The 19194-nt window shown below is 38.1% G+C and overlaps 1 protein-coding gene across 3 annotated transcripts in view; it reads left to right on the top strand.

The window, feature by feature from the left end:
* The window catches only part of RAB3GAP2 (RAB3 GTPase activating non-catalytic protein subunit 2), a 50948-nt gene that overhangs the window by 10231 nt on the left and 21523 nt on the right, over positions 1-19194 (top strand). Inside the window, exons 2-15 of one of the 3 annotated variants that reach the window (XM_075413028.1) lie at positions 1480-1544; positions 5181-5304; positions 6922-7003; positions 9037-9084; positions 9201-9276; positions 9424-9525; positions 10637-10736; positions 13284-13382; positions 14234-14382; positions 15371-15450; positions 15563-15652; positions 16476-16615; positions 18351-18567; positions 18882-19025. In XM_075413028.1, the coding sequence (XP_075269143.1) occupies positions 1480-1544; positions 5181-5304; positions 6922-7003; positions 9037-9084; positions 9201-9276; positions 9424-9525; positions 10637-10736; positions 13284-13382; positions 14234-14382; positions 15371-15450; positions 15563-15652; positions 16476-16615; positions 18351-18567; positions 18882-19025 (1516 nt within the window). Of the gene's footprint in view, positions 1-1476; positions 1545-5180; positions 5305-6921; positions 7004-9036; positions 9085-9200; positions 9277-9423; positions 9526-10636; positions 10737-13283; positions 13383-14233; positions 14383-15370; positions 15451-15562; positions 15653-16475; positions 16616-18350; positions 18568-18881; positions 19026-19194 lie in introns of all 3 variants that reach the window. The other 2 variants (XM_075413029.1, XM_075413027.1) reach the window with 2 other exon arrangements.

Below are 19194 nucleotides of genomic sequence, written 5' to 3'. Positions count from 1 at the left end.
AGAAGTCTTGAAGTCTTGCTGATATTACTGCTTCAGATTGCGTGCTAGTCCTTCTAGATGGAAGTCAGTGCTTTATTTTTTTCTACTGAACTACAGTGATGCTTATTGGCTTACTGAGGGTCCCAATGACAGTGGTGTTTGAGAATTGTACCTCTTCTACTAGTGAATGCCTGTGCATAATGACCCTTTGCATAGGCTTTTAAAGTCACATGAAATTCTGTATTTTTAGATCGAAGAATTTAAGATGTTTTTATGTAAGACTAGTAATGTTCACTCTTCTAAGACAACTGAGAAGTAGGCCTGTCTCTATGAATCTTTGTTTTCTCAGGTGTTTGAGGTGTGTTCTAAGCTTTTGGTTTCTCTGAGGTTTCTGAATGATATAACTGAAACTGATTAGTGTCTCGTTAATTTTCCTCTGTGTTGTCTTGCAAAGAAGTGACTAGCCAAGGTCCTTGTGCTCCTTTTCCCCTTGGAGGCCACAGCTTCAGCTTTTGCTTTGGCTGCTTTGGGAGTGGTGGTGGGATCTGCATTATGCTGGGCTTGGATGTTTTGTTGTCACAGATGAATTTCCATGTACTGTCATTCCCTGTTAAAATTAATTTGTTGCTACTGGCTAATCCTGCAATTGACTTAAACCAAACCAAAATCCACCATTATGGGAAGGAAGATATTTTTACTTATCTATAGAAATACTGTTTCTTATAAAATTGTGCATATGTGATTCTTGTGGTGTGTTACAGGTGGTCTTATGCCAATTAGTAAAACATCTAGGGGCATAGATGTGGAGTACTGAAGGGTTCGAGAGAGCCTGCTGTCCCCTTACTTTCTCTCTGTAGCTGCCTAATGTGTACAAGATGGGGCTTTTGTTGTCTTTCGAGTAGTAAAAATCAGATAAATCAAGCTAAAGCTGCAATATTTTAGTGAGGTCCTAGGTCTCTGTACCTGCTGCAGAAAGTTTTTGTCAAGTGGACGCATAGGGTTTCCCCTCCTTATGCCCTCACTCTTTGCTTCAGCTTGCTGTATAAAACTAGTTCTGTGTCTTAGTTGTCTTGAAAGAGTATGTGAGAAACTGAGAAAAGACAAGTTTGAATAATTTGTTCTAGTACAGTGCAGAGAGGTCCTGTTGAAGGATGTGATGTGTTGTACCAGGTGGTGTAAGAAGTTACTTACCCAGAGTTCTAGATGCAGTCTGTCATAATTAATCTGACACAGGTGTCTTTACACTTGTTTCCCATTTGTACTTAGATTACATCTTCTGTTATTACTTTTCCGTAGTGTCAAAAATGCAAGTAAATATGCTCAAGACAGCCATTTCTACCATTTCATGGTTGTTTCTGTAGAACTCCTTTAGTATCTTCCATAAATGAATTTTTAATGCATTCGCGGGGAAAGGGAAACAATCAGCAGCAATCCCTTTTGATTGAGTTTTTCATTGCCTATGTTGTATTCATGTGACAAATCTATTTTTGCTTAAAGCAGGCAAATCAACAGGCTGGGAGGATGGTGGCTGGGGAGCCTGGGATGAAGCAGAATTACAAGAACCTGTAAGTTCATATATATGTGTTTTCATTGCTAGCTTCCCTGTTCTAGTAGGCTTTTCCACTTGTTTTTTTTTCTCCTGTATAGTTATCACCTGGGCAAGAAGAATCTTGACTAGTAGTGTAAATGTGACTGCTTGGTTGTCCCTTGCTCCTGTAATTGTTTCTAAATATAGCTTGGATGTTACCTGTTCTGATAATTACTCATATTCTTGTATTTTATGGGGTTTTTTTTTCTCACTAGAGTGTACACACATCTTTCTGTGCGGCTGCAACTGGGGATATCTTTTTTTTGTCCTGTAGCTAGCCAGGGACAGCAGGGCATGGCAATGGAGTTATAATAATCTGCCATGAATTAACATAAATCAGAGACTCCTAAATCATGAGCCACAGACATAAGCATCTTTCTGATGGTCCCGTAGTACTCCTTTGATGTAGTGATGTGTGGATGGTGTTACAGGAGGGGTGAAACTACATAGGTAGGATGAGGCAGCAGGATTGCTCTTTAAAGGGGGAAAAACATCCCTCTGTCCAGCTTGTTAAACTAGGGATAACATGGCTGGTCTATAATTGTTGGTAAGGCTGAGACTTTGAGCTGCCAGCTGACTTGCATAAAATGTTAGGGAAGCTGCCTATGTAGAAATCCTCTACTGCTGAATGAATCATCTGAACAGAATTGGTTGATTAATTTGCTGTTAGGGAGAGCTAAGGGGATAGACTGAGGAATCCAGACCTGACCTTGTTACCAAAACTCTCTTATCTGCTATCCCAGTATGCAGGCAGTTTGCCAAAGGAGTTGGGCAGTATCTTTGCAACTACTTCAGCAGGGAGACAGCTTTTTCAGCTGAGGGGAGAAACAAATTGAAATGAGTATGGTGTCTCCCAGGGGTGAATCACTGATGCTGATGTCAGGGAATAATAAGAGTATAAAAACCTTTAAATAGGATGGGTATTCAGCTCCCCTGTAATTGCTGTGAAATGAGTGTGTTTCTCAGGCCACGTCTTTGTAAGATGTGCTGTGAAGTTTATAACTTCTTTAATGAGGTGAACAAATGCTTTGTTTACTATTTATGTTGTAATTTGATAGAACCAGACAGTGTTGCTAAATTGAAGTTGTCATCTTTTTCACTCTTTAAGATGTCAAATCTTCTGCCAGGTAGTTCACACCCTTCTTGCTGAAGACCACCTCATCCTCTGCTTACTTGTTTTCCTCTGAAATTGCTAGTGGTTCCTGGTCAGACTCTTCAGAAAGAAAGAACTGTCATTCACAGCAAACAGGTTGTTCTGTGTAGAAGCACATAAACACATGAGTCTATATGTCTGAACACACACCAAAGTGAGTGCATCAGTCTAGCACCGAGTTGAGCATTACTAGCGTAATATAACAATGAATTCCCTGTTAAAACTTTTAACTGTTAGTTGATTTGCATTATAGTTGGTGAAAATGTATCTTTTTTGGAATTATTCAAGTCACCGGGACAAATATCTATTTCATGGAACACAGCAACTTTTGAGAAGGCATTGAAAATTTAAAAAAAGAAAAAAAAAATTAAAATTTAAAAAAAGGTTTTTTTTTTCTTCCATGAAGTGTATTTTTATGGAACCGATTAGCTATTTTGTAGGGATGGTGATGTCAAAATCCTCTCTTAAATGCTGATTTAAGTCATTCTGTCTTTCACCTTTTAAAGTAGTGTCTTTTGACAAGTTCAGTGCTTTTCCTGTTTTAAGTCTTAGCTTAGTTTTGTCACTAACATGAGATGGCTGTATTTTATGTCTTTAGATTTCAAGTGCTTTGTTTGTGCATGGAGATAACTTCATTTTAATTCTCTGAGATATATTTTTAATTCCTTTCAATCCTTAGAGAAGCCTTTCATTTTTGTCACTTTTTGCTCAGTTTGAAAATCATTACATTAAAAATTACTAAAAGGATTTTCTTTGGGTTTTGGTTATATGTTTTTACACATGCTAAGTTTATCTCTATCATGAGGAGTTAAAGTTGTCAGTATCCCAGTCAGCTTCTTCACCTCTTTATAAAGTTTTGAAAAATGTCAGTAATTAGGGAAAATGTGTTGCTATAGAACTTGGTATCCATCAACAGTCAAAAATGATATGAAAACAGGATGTTGTCGTGCACAAAGCAAATGATAGTGTGGGCAAAGATAGATAGCTGAATATTTGTACTGCGCTAATGTAGACTTTATGATGGACATAGAGGGTACTCTTGTGTGCACAAAGTGACTGTTTTTATAGTGCAATCTTATGAAAGGAAATAAATATAATGCATAGCTCATTATGAGTATGATATGTAAATTCTTCCTACGGGTCTTTATCTGCCTGGAGTAGGTGTGTATATTTTCAAGTACATGCAGCTTTATTACAACAGAATAAATTGCACAGATCTGAAAACGATCACACTGAAGTTGTTGAGCTTTTTGTTTGTGTACAGCTGCTTTGAGGCACTGATGCTAGAGGATGGAGTAGTATTTTGGAGGGCTAGTAGGAGGTAGGGTTAGATACGTGGCTATGAAACTGGAAACTGTGGACAGGGGAAAGTGATTTTATTTCTGTGATCAAGGTAAGAGAATGGAGCTAAAAAAGCAGGAGTAGCATCTCTTGAGATACCTTGTAGCAGTCTGCTCGAAACCTATTACCTGCTTTTGGCCTTTGAACTGTGATTAGCAGGAGCTACCTGTGTTTGTTTTTCAGTCAAATTTTGGCTGGTTGCTCAGCGGAATAAGATGCAATCTTTTTGCTTTTGTACATAATGATGAGATCTAACCCATTGTTGAATCATAGAATCATTAAGGTTGGAAAAGACCTCTAAGATCATCAAGTCCAACTGTCAACCCATCACCACCATGCCTACTAAACCATGTTGTGAAGTGCCGTATCTACATGTTGTTTTGAACACCTCCAGGGATGGTGACTTCACCACTTCCCTGGGCAGCCTGTTCCAGTGCTTCACAATTCTTTCAGTGAAGAAATTTTTCCTAATATCCAATGTAAAACTCTCCTGAGGCAACTTGAGGCCATTTCCTCTCGTCCTGTCGCAAGTTACTTGGGAGAAGAGACCAACACCTGCCTCACTACAACCTCCTTTCAGGTAGTTGTAGAAAGCGATAAGGTCTCCCCTCAGCCTTCTCTTCTCCAGACTGAACAATTCCAGCTCCCTCAGCCGCTCCTCATAAGACTTGTTCTCCAGATCCTTCATGAGCTGCATTGCTCTTCTCTAGACTCACTCCAGCACCTCAATGCCCCTCCTGTAGTGAGGGGCCCAAAACTGAACACAGTACTCGAGGTGCAGCCTCACCAGTGTTGAGTACAGGGACATGATCACTTCCCTACTCTTGCTGCTATAACTTCAAGTCTCATTCTTTTAGTGTCTCTTTGGTGAAAGGAGAAGATTTTGAGGAGCAGAGTTAGTGATAAGTACTTCTTTGTTTTCTGTTTTGTAAACATGCAGATGGAATTGGTGCAAGGTTGATGCATTTCTGATGGCTTTTCAGGCAAGTTGGAGCTCTAGTGACTTGATAGGTAATAGTCCATTTGGCCCTGAGGGCAAGCCAAAATGTTGTCATGAATCTTGAAAGTGCTGCTGTGTTTAGAAATTATTGCATACATTGACTAAAGTTTTACCTGTAGGAAGAAGAGGAATCCACTGCCAAAAACCAGAGAAATTACTGGCTTCAGGACTGTGTGTTGTCCTTGTCACCAACCAATGACCTGATGGTAATAGCTAATGAACAGAAAGCAGTCTTTTTAGTGCGTAAGTATACCTTAAAGCAGTCTTTTTAGTGCGTAAGTATACCTTTTATTAAGCTTGTATGCTAATACATTTGATGGTAATCAGGACAAGATTGTGTCGTCATGCCCCACCCCACTTGCTTACCCCCAAGTTGTACCTTCAAGAAGTTTGGAGTGTTTTATAGTACATATCATGCATTTTCTAGGTATTGCTTGGCACGTAAGTTGTTTTGTCTTCAGCTAATTTTGATCTGAGAAAACTATTTTATCATGAATAATTAAGTTTATAATGAATAATTAAGTTTAATATATAGTATAACTGCCTAGTTATTTGAGATGCTCTGAGATGCTGGTATTAACTGTGTTCAATCAGCAAAAGAAAGTGTTTCTATTAATTCTCGCCATTAAGAAATATTTTACCATATTTTACTTTTCCCTTCAAAAAAATGAGCTAACTCAGCCAGTGTCACTTGGAGGAGGGAGTACTGAGGTGAACTGGTTTTTAAGTTTTCTACATGTGATAGAGAATTCTTCCTCATCTTGAAGAGTGGGTGGCTTAATATTTTACTCTAAAGCAGGGCTCTCAGAACTCTTTTTTAAAAGTACCCTTATAATATATGAACACTGATCAGCCAGCTGCTGTTTACATACGTGCTGTTGCCTGGGGTGCTGATGTTGTTAACAGCTGCAGTTGGTGGTACGTGAGCGTGGTGAAGGGAAGGCTCCTGACATGGGGAATATCACACCATTTTAAAACAAAAATAGGCTCTTGAAGCTCAAGAGTTGTGTAATTAGGCAGATTGCGTTGAGTTGTTATGCTGCATGTGTCATTCCCTGCAAAGTCGTGTGTTCCAAAATTGATGTAGGTTAGTCACTAATTCTTCACAGACAATGAAAAGAGAGCAATATTCCTCAGAAGATTCATGTTGGATCAAGAATAAAGAGATTTAGCTCACCTACTGGAGAGCTACTTCTGCTGAACTGCACAGTGGTAACTTACCACATAGTGGCAGAAGTGTCCCTGTGTCTCAGGTTTTAGGTGTCAGACAAATGGCACACAACCCTAACTTTTTTTTAGTTGTCCGTTGGCGCCTGGGAGATGATTCAACAATCAAATGCCATCTGTAATAGCACCCTGTGAATAACAAACTGTAGTGTTATGTAACCTTGATTATGATGCAGTGATTAAAAATTGTCAGATTTAGTGTAGGATTCCCATGTCTCACTTGGTGGTTAAAATTAGAATTTTCTGTTTGTTTAAGGTCATCTTCAGTAATCTTCCCAGAAGAAGTTTGCACTTGCTTAGTTCTTTTCTCCTGAAGATCCTTGTTTCATTAATTGGACCTTTTAAAATTTGATAAAGTAGATATTACTGTGTAAATATTTTTAAATGAAACTAGGCATTTCAGAATTTTAGTAGTATGTTGTTCCATGTAAATTTCTAAGAAAACATAAGAGTCCTTTAGAAAAGTCACTAAAGATGTCATGCTATTTTTATGGTCTTCAAGGTTTGTAATTGGTACTTAATCTAAGTGTGATAGGACGTATTGTATGGGAGAGAATGATTAGGAATAGAACTACGCCTGTGAGATGCAAAACACTACAGTTTTATAGATGATATCTTTATTCTTAATGGCAGCTAAATGGAAGCACAGTGACAAGGGAAAAGAGGAAATGCAATATGCTGTTGGATGGAGTGGCTCTCTGAATGTTGAAGAAGGGTAGGTGTTGAAATGCAGCTGTGATTAAAATGTCATTTTCACGTTTAATTATTAGTAGTATATGCTTTTTTGCTTTCATCCAAGTGCATTCATGGTCTTACACATTTTAAAATTGAAAACAGAAATTAAGTAACCTGGGTGATCAGAAACATTGTCTGCAAAGGTCACTCTTCATGCATAGTGTGATGTCTTGGGACAAGCTCATACAAATTAACAGGGGTACCTTCTGTGCAAATCAATGTATTTTCCTGTGATTTAGGCATTTTAATATATCTGGGTTATCATGATTTTTATATGTTCCTGTTCTAGAAGGAAAAAAAAATACCCTTTTTGAAAAATCTACTTTAATAGTAGAGATGAAATTTTGTTAGGGGATGTTGCAACTGGAAATGTATGAAGTTGGTTTAGGAATACTTGTTTTCATTTTTGAAACCTCAAGCAAGTATAAAGTCATCTCTCTGATCAAGAAATGGTTTTGGGCTCCAAGTTGTTTAGTGGACTTGGAAAATTTGCTTTGGTCATGCATTTGGTATTTATACAATATTTCTGCTTGATCTGTCTTCAAATAACCAGATGGACGCTTTCTCAAATTTCCCGTATTGAAGAGGATTTTGCATTTCGTTGTTAAGTTTGCAGCCTTGAGTTGCTGTCTGCCTTTGAACATGTTCCCTATTGGCTTCAACCTTCTGTTATGCTGCAGGAGGTGTTGACTTAATCAGCCTCTCTCCAATCTGTAAAAATCAGAGTCCTTTCTTGTAAGCCTCCTGCTGCCACACATTTGAACTGTATTATGTGCATGTCTGAGTTTCCCCCCCCCCACTGAAACTACTGTCATCTATTAAAAAAAAGGAAAAGAAATTCTGTTGGAGGGTTTGTTTCTTACTACTGTTACAGCTCCAAGAGACACTATCATATGAAACAGTTGGCTTTCTTTAGATAGGTAGGGTTATATTTGCTACGTTGTGGTTTAAAGTTTGCAAGTATTTCCTGTAGGTGAGGGTTCTGTTTCTGTGGAAGTGTAAATATGGCAATTACTGTCAGATTGTCAAAAGACTTGACTTTTTTGTTTTTTATTTTTCCACCAAAGTTGCCTTCAACTTACAACTTTCTGTAGTGGCTAAGCTTGGCTATTGGAAGATGAGGTTTCACTTAGATATTTAACGTTGCTTTGAAGTTGTAGTTGAATTGCAACTCATGTCAAACTTGCATTTAGAAAGCTTTTTTTCTGTAATTGGCTAGTCTGATTATTTAGTTACTCCTTGGGGAATGGAGGTGACCTGAAATGCAAACAATCAACAGTAGTGCAGACATTTATGCTTTAAGTGCTGTTTGGGATGTTGTTTCGAATTTATATTCAAGATTATATTCTCTTTCATAAAACGTTTGTACTGCTTCTGTTTCCCCATTCTATGTTAAACGTACTATTTTGATAACACACAAGTAACTTCTTGAGATACTGAGGCCTGCTCATCTGTGCTTCTGCATACTTTGCCCGCCATGCGTTGAGCATGCTGAGTTGTTGCATTAGCGGGCAAGACCAAATGCTCTTCAAATGCTTTCAAATTATAAAGTGGTGAAATGCAATGGATATAAAATCTACCTAATTGTGTAATATATTTAAAAAAATTTTTTTGGTAAGCATGGTTCAGTTTTTCTTTAAGAAAAGCTCTTGTTCTTCGTATATTGTTATAGATCAGAAAGAATTTTTTACCTTTAGGTACATGAGATTTAACTTCAATCTTTAATGCGGAGTACTGGCAGAATAATCAAGTCTGTGAATGATGAAAGACAAATTAAGAAGGTGTGATAAGCAGTCATGCAGTCTGTTTGGGCACTTTTGAGCTGGTAATTGAAAACGTCTTTAAAATGAAAGGGTTTTATTCACCTTCTTATTATGAATTTGATAAACCGTGTGCTGCTTGAATCTATTGTTAAAATATTAAAAATGCTGACTTGGCAAGATCTCTTGTGTAGAGCAAAATTTCACAACTAGAGAAAAAATATGCTTATTGGTTTTATCTTTCTGTTTCTAGTGAATGTGTGAGTAGTGTATTGTGTATCCCACTGGCAAGTCAGAAGAGGTAAGGACTGATGTTCTTACATATATACATCATCAGTCTCCTTACATTACACTTTTGTGTGTCTACAGCTTAGAGCAGGATTTGGTTTTAATGTCTTGTATATCTTTGTGAAACAGGAGTTCCACAGGCCGGCCTGACTGGACCTGCATTGTGGTTGGCTTCAGCTCTGGCTATGTTCGTTTTTACACTGAGGTATGTTTCTCAGTATGGCAGGCCCGCAAGCAAGCTATTGTAATAAACATCTATTTCTGTGGAACTTCTGTTTCTGCAGATAGTGCGTTTTACCTTCCCTAAGAAAAGGAACAGAAATGTTCATGCTTACCATTCTTTCTTTTTTAGAGTGGAGTACTGCTTCTTGCACAGCTTTTAAATGAAGATCCTGTCCTACAGCTTAAATGCAGAACCTATGAAATTCCCAGGCATCCTGGTGTCACAGAACAGGTTTTGTCAGATTATTTCAAAAGCGAAGTGGCAATGTGATGGGGTATGGAAGGGAGTCTTCGCTGAATCCTGTATGTCCTTTACCAGGCTTTGATGGTTGGACAATTCCTTAGAACAAGAGACACTGGATTTCTTGTTCTAGAAGTTGTTCATGCCTGTATAGTTTGAGGATTCAGAATTTCTTCTTAGTTTTTGGAGTATTTAGTTAGCTCTGGATATTTGTTCTTTTTTTCTCGGTGATAACCTTGCAAAAGAAGGTTTCATTCCATTCTTGTTTATTCATTAATGTGCACAAAATACGATAACGGATGGATGAAAGGAGAAGATGCAACTTGACAGGTGCCAAGAGCTATATGTACTCATTCGTAAGAACTTATCTTAGTTATTTCACAGAGAGGATAGTTGTAAATTGTAACAATCTTGACAGGAGATAGTGCTAGGAACCTGCATGTCATTATGTGTATTTCCTGGACAGAACGCCCTTGTAGAGCTCAAGGTATTCAGAAGAAAAGCCAGCTTTCTTTGCTCTTGACTGAGTTGGCATGCTTTATGCGGAAAACTAATGAAGTTACAGAAATTTCCAAGTTTGCTTTATACAAATGTTCATGTGATTTAGCATGACATTTTGGGATCAGTTTTGAAATACAGAAGCATTAAGGAGTTTGAGTCTTGAATTTGTATCACCAAATTAGCATTTATGTGCCCAAGTCGTAATTCAGGTGCTAATCTAGTTTCAAAATTTGGCTCATAAAACCTTGATACCTGCATTCTAGATAAACCTGATTTTCTGTGGTCTTCCCAAGCTGCTCTAACTTTTATGTTTGCTTGCTAAGCCATAAAATATATTAAGCAAACATAAAAGTCGTTGAAAGAAGAGAAAAATATAAAATATGTGCCTAAATAACTTATTGGACAGTTTGCTACATAATTTCTGTAGTTTTACCTTATTCTGTTGCCTAGGGCTTGTTAGATATTAACTCTTTGGATGTAATCCTCATCTTTGTCTAGCTGACAGCTTCTTTCCTGGCTTTTTATGCTGTTACAATAGTAAGAGTGTTTTCGTTTTTTTGTGGAGTTTTTTTTGTCTCCCTTCTGTCACTTTATTTCATAGAATGAAGAATTAAGTATCTTGTACCCAGCAGCAATTGTGACAATTGATGGTTTCAGCCTCTTTCAGTCCCTTCGTGCATGTCGCAATCAGGTAGCAAGAGGTACGTTTTAGAGGAAATGTTTATTTCTGACTTTGATAATAGTACTTTGCGTAATATGATAGATATTTAGGTTTGTTAAATATCAAATCAAGGTGGAATTTGGATCTTTCTTCCTTGTCCATCAATGTATAGGCATCTACTGCATACAAGGAAATTTCCTGCTGTACAGAAAATATTCTCGGGGCACAAGTTGTCCAAGTAGCATAGCCTGTGTTGTACATTCTCACCACAATACTGTATGCTGGTTTTGACTGGGGCAGAGTTAATTTTCTTCATAGTAGCTGGTATTGTGATGTGCTTTGGATATGTGATGAAAACAGTGTTGATAACACACCAGTGTTTAGCCATTGCTGAGCAGTGCTTACACAGCATCAAGGCCTTTCTGGTTTCTCACACTGCCCCGCCAGTGAGCAGGCTGGGGGTGCAGAAGAAACTGGGGGGGAAACATAGCCAGAACAGCTGACCCCAATGGACCAAAGGGATATCCCATGCCATATGATGCTGTGCCCAGCGATAAAAGTTGGCAGGAAGAAGGCAGAAGGGGCGAATGTTCAGACTTAGGGCGTTTGACTTCCCACATAACTGTTATGCGTGATGAAGCCCTTCTTTGCTGGAAACGGCTGAACAGCTGCCTGCTGATGGAAAGAAGTGAATGAATTCATTATTCTGCTTTGATTGCACATGGAGCTTTTGCTTTACCTGTTAAACTGTCTTTATCTCAGCCCACAAGTTTTCTCACTTTTACTCTTTGATTCTCTTCCCCATTTCACTAGGAGGGATGGAGCAAGCTGCTATGTGGTGCTTAGGTGCCCACTGAGGTTAACCCACAGCGGGTGGCTCTTAACACATCAGGATTCTGATTTCGCTGTCAGTGAAATGCTTTTCTTCCTAGTAAGGAGTGTGTGGGAAGGGATGATGCTGTGATGATGACATCAGTAATGGTCTCACTGCTCTTTGCGTTAATGCCTGGGAGCTTTTGATATTTTGTTTGATTGTGCAGCTTTTGATGCTGTTCCTTTAGCATGATGCCTGTTTATACTCTAATTCAGAAACAGGGTCAGTTTCCTGGCATGAGAGGAGAACGACGTAATATCATTGTGTGGTAGATTGCACAAGTATGGGGCTGTTACAATTCTGCAAGATAAAATGTTGAACAGGTGCTTTTGCTGAATTGTTCTCCCGAATTTCCTGGTGGCTGTTCTCATTGAACTTCAGATTTGTCAGATTCTTGTTTCCTCTGCAGTAGGCCACATCAGCAGACAATCGTGAGGCTGGCTGTAGGTGGGAAGCACAATGAATCTGCCAGCATGACGGCATTAGGAACTCTTGGGACAGCAGCACCCTGAAACTAAGGCTTGAATCTTACAGAGAAGGGATGAGTAGTAAAGAACTGAGAACTGCTACTGTGGTGAGACAGCTCTTCTCTGAATCATATGGGGGTGGCCAGTAGGAGCGGATTGCTCACTCTTTCCTTTCTTGCAGTTCAGGATGAAGTGGCATGAAATGAAGATAGGTGATAGTAAATTCAAAATAAAAAGTAGATAGGTGTTTATGCAGTGTGAGGTTAAATTGTGGAATTCTTTGCCTGAGGTTGATGTGGGTGTTAAAAGCTTGCTTGGGCTTAGAGGGAAACTGACAAATTAGTGGAGAAGAAAGCTGTGGAAGTTTACTGAGTGCTTAGAGCTTACCTATGGCTGAGAAGGTCTCTTTAAAAGCTGGTTTAGAGGAAACACTAGGTATGTGTCCTTGTTCTAATCTTCCCTAGACATCTGGTTTTAGCTGTGCTCAGATCCTCCTCTGCTGTGCTAAATGGTTCCCTGGGTCTGTCTAATAATGTCTATTTTTATTGTCTTAATGAAAAGGTAGCATTTCCATGGAATGTAAGAGAGGGCAAAACTCTTGTAAATAAGAACTTTGAAAACTGGTACTCTGTGAATCATACAACAAATAAGAAAGGAGACAGACACTATAATGGGAAATATCCATCTACTTTCACAACTAGAATGTTCTGTACTCTTTCAATGAGAGAAGATCACCATTTGCAGAGAAGCACTTACAGCTAGTTGTAGTATCTGCAGCCAGAGTGCTATGTCTTCTTTCATTCTTATTCATTTATATTTGTTGTAATAGGTATTTTCTTACCTCACACTGTTACATATCTAGTGAATGTGCTGACTTTGCAACTGCTTTGGCAGGGGAGTTTCCACTCAAACATGCCCAGACCACAGACGTAAATTGCAGGAGCACTTAAAAATTGTACAGAATATTAAACCATAAATGACTAGTAAAACAGAGCTCTCTGCAAGTAAAAAATATAATTGTGATAGAATATCATGTGCAATTTTATTCACTTAATTTTTAAAAATGTTTTCATTAAGGTATGTATTTCAAAAGGTCATTTTAGCTCAATGGGTGTTTAGAGGTATGTTAATTTAAAACTAGGTTATTTTGTGGCTTCAGATTGCATCAATTTTTCCCCCTCTCTGTTATGCTATTACTTTATCTTCTACTCAGTAGGATTTTTTTTGTTTTATCAACTTTTGTCAGCTGCAGCATCTGGCAATGAGAATGTTCAGCCTCCACCATTAGCTTATAAGAAATGGGGTTTGCAAGATGTGGATACGATTGTTGACCATGCTAGTATTGGTAAGCATTTCTGTTAAATTTCAGATATTTGGCTTAAATGAAACTGAATGTTTTTGTGCTGTTAAATTTGGGTGAGAGCACTTAGTGGTACTAGCTGGATAGAAATACATACTGGGAGAAGGCTGTCATAGTCAATGCTCTCATTAACCATTATCAGAAATATAGTTTACTTTCTCTTCTAGTCTGATTGAGCCTCCCCTCTCCACTTGAGGGGAGAAAGGATGTTACAGCTGTAGTTGTCTTGTCCTCTTGTGTTTGTTAAGAAGCAGCCAAGAGAGACTAGACTGAATGCAGTTGTTCGCATTTCTGCCAGGTTAAAGAACTGGCTGGCTGGCAGGCAGGTTAAGATTGCTATGGGTCTTTCCTGAGTCTAGTACGTAAAGAAACTAAAATTTGAGGTTGCTCCTTTCCAAAAGACAAACTGACTTCTAGACTCTCAAAGAGTTTTACGCCTTAGGAATTTGCAGGAGCCCAGGTTCTTGTCAGACAGGCAGATCTGAGGGATAGTGAGCTTCATTTCTCTTCCAGCCTTGTCACAACAGCAGGTAAGAGGTCAGAAGGGGGCTAATGAGGCAGATGAGGTGAATTTGGTAGATGTGTTTTTCCTGCTGAACTCTGCTGAAGTTTTTTTTCTTCTAAACAAACCACCTGTGCTTTATACTTAACCAAAGTACATTAGGTTATTTCTGCTGTGTTCTTTGGCATTTCTGTGGTTAAAGCTGCTCTTCCTCCCTCCCTCTTTCTGAATGTTGGCTGGTCAGTCAAGAAGGCAGGAATATATTTAGACTTTTAGAGCAATTGCATAGATTTGTTCTGAAACTGTAAGACGTTCACTTTAATGTTTTTGTTAGGCATCATGACACTGTCTCCTTTTGATCAAATGAAGACTGCCTCCAATATAGGTGGATATAATGCAGCTATAAAAAACAGCCCACCTGCTATGTCTCAGTATGTTACTGTTGGATCCAATCCTTTCACTGGTTTCTTTTTTGCCCTGGAGGTATGTACTACAAAGCTGACTTGCTGAAACTTTGAATAATTAATCCTTCTCTATTCTATATGGGCATTTCTGAAGTATTCCTACAATATTTTTATGCTGACGTTTCCTCCTCCTCATGATCTTCTGAAAGTGGAAAGATTTGGAGTAGATGTGATAGTAATGTCTACCACAGGTTCCTGCTAATGAGAAGTTTTTTTTGTATTTCAAAATGAGTGTGATAGTTGAGTAAATTTTTTTTTCTTCAGTTGTTACTTTATTGCCAATTATGTAGTGTAAGGTTTTTTAAAAAAATAGGTTGAGATTGTATAAAGATGCATCTTACGGATTTTTGGAGGCCATTGGCCTTTGATCATGTACACATATGGCCTGAGTATGCTGTGGTGTTTTCATACAGTGGAATTACTACTTGTAGAAGAAAATTGCAACTTATGCTTAGTGATACATGTAGCACACTTATGTTGTCTTCTGTTGGAGGAGGAGAATGGCAGTGTAGCTGTGTATCTTGTGCATTCAGACCCTACATGTGTGCTGTCCTTAATAGGATCAAAAGTTGATTGAAAATGCTAGAATTGGATTTTTGATTTTGTACTTCCTTTTCCAATATGTTTATGAAAAAACTGCTTACGCTGATATTTGCGGGGATGTCAAAGCCATACACCAGCTAACTCTCCATTATAAATCGTACACAGGGTTTTTTTAACTTCTGTTGCAGACAAACATACTGAGCTACCAGTGACTTGCAGGAGGATTTTGAAATGGTAAAGAGATGTCAGAATGGCTTTTCTGGGGGCAATGAATTAAAATTTTGCAGTCTTAAAGCTATGCTTTCTGAGCTGAAAGTCCATAGGAGGCCTGAAAATCTATTCTGCAGTTGAGTTCAGTGTAAGAACAATTTCTTGGCTTTCTAAACACTCTATTCTTTCATTTCAGGGTGGCTCACAGCTGACTATTTCTTGATTTTTCTAAACACTTTATTCCTTTCTTTCAGGGTAGCTCACAGCCACTGTTGTCTCATGTTGCCCTAGCAGTTGCAAGTAAGCTGACTTCAGCATTGTTTAATGCTGCCAGGTAATAACATAAAAAATTACATTAAATTGTTTTTGTTTTAGTAGCTGCATAATAGTTCAAGGATTTTTAGGACTGTTAATATGATTCTTCTAATGTGTTTCTCTATTGCAAGTGGCTGGCTTGGTTGGAAGAGTAAACATGAAGAAGAACCTGCCCAAAAACAGAAACCAAAAGTTGAACCTGCAACCCCATTGGCAGTGAGGTAAGTTTTACATGCTGTCTCAATTGCTTTAAATTTCTTACGTTTTTAATTGTTTGAGTTACTTTGAAGGGTGGGTAATTGATGAACATATTTATTTTTCTTGACTTCAAGCAGCAATGACAGTTTGCAGGTCATTTGATTTAAGCTTTGTTTTATTTCATTTTATCATGCTGGACAAATTACTCATCTCTTTCACTTCCAGTGTGTGGCTTCATTGTTACTGTAAAAGAACAGTGTGCACTGTTGAATGACTGTATAAGTACACGAATATCAGTCCTGAAGTTTATCAATGAAGAGTTCCAAAGAAGCTGCATGAAGTGCTTGCTGCTTAAGATAGGTTAAAGCCCCTCACAAAAGTTAAGACGTATCCTCTTTCCCTGTTGATTGTGGAGAGAGGAGAATGGGAACAACAGATTGTAGCCTAACGTTTTCAAGAAAGCTGATAAAAGACTAAATTGATTCCTGATTGTTTTTCCTGATTTTTTTTTTTTTAAAGTATTCTCAAGACTAGGTGGCAATAAGAGAGGGCTTACACAGTAACCCACTGCTGAGATCCTTGCCTGACAATGCGTGGCAAGGCAATCGCTTAGCCTAGTTTCTGAATTTGATTTTCAGCAGGACTGTAACAGACCTATGAGATCTACCAGTAGACAGCACAAAAACTTTTTTCACACTTTGCTTTTAATTTTACCCATACATTTATGTTACCTTAAAAAAAGAAATCTTGGTCCTTATAAGATATTCTGTTTACTATTTCTGAAGAAAAGTAGGTATCTAATGTTTTACCTTTTTTTTTTTTTTTTTTTTTTTTTTCATTTTTTAGATTTGGACTTCCAGATTCCCGTCGCCATGGTGAAAGAATATGTCTTTCTCCGTGTAACACTTTGGCAGCAGTAACAGATGATTTTGGAAGGGTTATTTTACTGGATGTTACAAGAGGACTTGCAGTTCGCATGTGGAAAGGTATGATAGTGTGTATTAGTATAGCAAATAATATTCTTCAAACTACTGTGGCTTCTTATGTTCAGACTTAGAATTCCAAGTGTTTTTCCATTATTAAGAAAGGCTTTAGTACATTTTGTTACTACAAACCAAATGTTAAAGGCAGATGTAATATAAAGTCCAAAAGGGCATTGTTGTACCAATCCCCAAAATAATGATATGGCCCATAGTAAAAATTCAGTCTGTTTTGCTTTTATTATGTAGATTTCGCCCCCACCGCTGACTGTATACCAACAGAAAGCTTTTGACCTAGTAATTTCTGTGGAAGAGCTTTAGCTCTGTTCTCGAAGATTCTTTCTCTTGATGAGCTCTAGTATCTTTGTTAATATTCTTTAATTCTGCTGAGAAAATAAACAGAAGTTTGAAAATCAGTAAGAAGATACACTGCTTGTTAGAGTCTTGTTTCATCATGGTGACTGTGCAAGAGGGGAATGTTCAGTATATTCTAAACAGGGCTTTTTGAAAAAAAAAAATGTAGATGTTAAGTTCTCAAATTGTAGTTATACCTAATGTTGCAACAACTGTTATTTTTTCTGTAGAATTAAATTATTGCAGCTTTTTAGGAGGTGGAAGATAAGTTTTAAAAACAGATAGAAAATCTCTAGCTCTTCTCTCTCTCTCTCCCACACCACCAATTCAGAAGATTAGTGGTCATGAATATAGTAGCTACTTTGGACACACTAACAGTGTAATAGAATAATCACATTTCCCCTGTGCATTCTTCTTCTCTCCTATTTTGAAGCTTAATAGCTATAATATGTACTTGCTGATATTCTTGGCTTTTTTTTTGTTAATTCATTACTGAGAGATTCATTTTATCTGGGAAGTCCTGAGCTTTATTTGATAGTCAGACACATATTTATAATTTGCCAGCCTTTCTTCAGTGAGGCTGTTGAGATGTGAAGTAGCATTGGGTTTTTGGTTGGTTGGTTGGTTTTGGTGTTTTTTCCTTAAGCAAAGCTGCCTACTTAATTAAATCTTTTGGATCATACTTTTTCTGAGTTTTGAATACTTTTCAACCTTCTTGGTGTAATACATCTTTCTATAAACTTGTTTTATACATTAGTATTTCACTTGTGGTTTGGAGTCTTCATTTGTACTTACTAAACCATTACATAGTTTAGTGATGTCATTAAAGTATCCCTGCGTTTTTTGTTTAGAAAGATTTTGGGAGAGAGAGTATTTGTGATACCCGGAGAGAGAGGGAAGATGAGTATTTTTATTGGGTTACTAAAAATTGCATTTTGGTGATTAAAACATACAAATGAAAACTTATATATCCTATTTAATACGTTATGGAAATTTCCTTCCTTAAATCATCTCTTGTTTTGAAATGTGAGAAATCTGGACACTTACTACAGTTCTTTCTTCTCTGAGAAGCTTTTGCGTTGGTGTAATGGGCAGAGTACAGACCTGATGATGACTTGTGGGTTTTTTGTGGCTTCTCGCAGAAGAGCATGTTCTTCCCTCGAGCTTTACAGGAGGCTGCGTTTGGCTTTGAGGAGTCCTCTGATGGGCCCTGCATGGAGTTGAAGGACCACAGTTCTTCACAGGAGTCTGGCTACTGGCCAGAGCTGTACAGTTTGAAACAAAGTTTGACAGCTTGCTGCTGGAATAGTACTTAAGTGGGTGGTGATGTGTACTAATCATGTATTAATTTCTATACACTAATGAACTTCTGTCTTCTCTTGCAAAGGATACCGTGATGCAGAAGTTGGTTGGATACAGACTGTAGAGGACCTACATGAGAGGGAAACTGAGAAGATGGATTTTTCTCCTTTTGGAAATGCACAAGGTCCGAGCAGAGTGGCTCAGTTCCTTGTGATCTATGCTCCCAGGAGAGGCATTCTGGAAGTATGGAGCACGCAGCAAGGGCCTCGGGTTGGAGCCTTCAATGTGGGGAAATATTGTAGGTAAGAAACAGTTAGCAGGTAGGCATACTGGCTGTGCTGCCGCAATGAAGTGATATGTGGATACACCAGTCATAAAAATGGAGAGTGCTGGCAGGTGCTTTTTGTATTGCCTACAGTGTTTCTGCTGAATGCAGCTTATTTTAAGAAGTGGATTTTGTCATACTTCATCACGCTCCAGTCTTTCCTGATAAACACATTTAGCATGTTAAACCTTAGTTTTTATAAAATTTGTCGTCTTTTTATTCATTGTGTGGAAAGGGAGGGTCGCTGATTTTCTTCTCCACTATAAAGGCTGTGTTTTTTGTGGGTTTCAGATTGTTGTATCCTGGTTATAAAATAATGGGTCTAAACAATGTGACCAGTCAGGGATGGCAGCCACAGACTTACCAGATATGCCTTGTTGATCCAGTCTCTGGAAGTGTAAAAACTGTCCATGTACCTTTTCATTTAGCACTGAGGTAAGGACTTTCTGCGCTCTGTATAACCAAATTAATTTCGTTACTGTTTTTGGAAACAGTGTTTTATTTAGAGAGAGCAATTTTGGTGTTCCTTCTCAAGCTGAATAGTATTCTGATAATAGTCTCATTGGTTTGTATGCACTAACTTGATTCGTATTAATGTGTTGTT

Source organism: Opisthocomus hoazin, chromosome 2 (genome assembly GCF_030867145.1).
Source record: "Opisthocomus hoazin isolate bOpiHoa1 chromosome 2, bOpiHoa1.hap1, whole genome shotgun sequence".
NCBI lineage: Eukaryota > Metazoa > Chordata > Aves > Opisthocomiformes > Opisthocomidae > Opisthocomus > Opisthocomus hoazin.
Note: the sequence above shows the minus strand (reverse complement) of the source record. Positions and strands in the feature narration are given on the sequence as shown.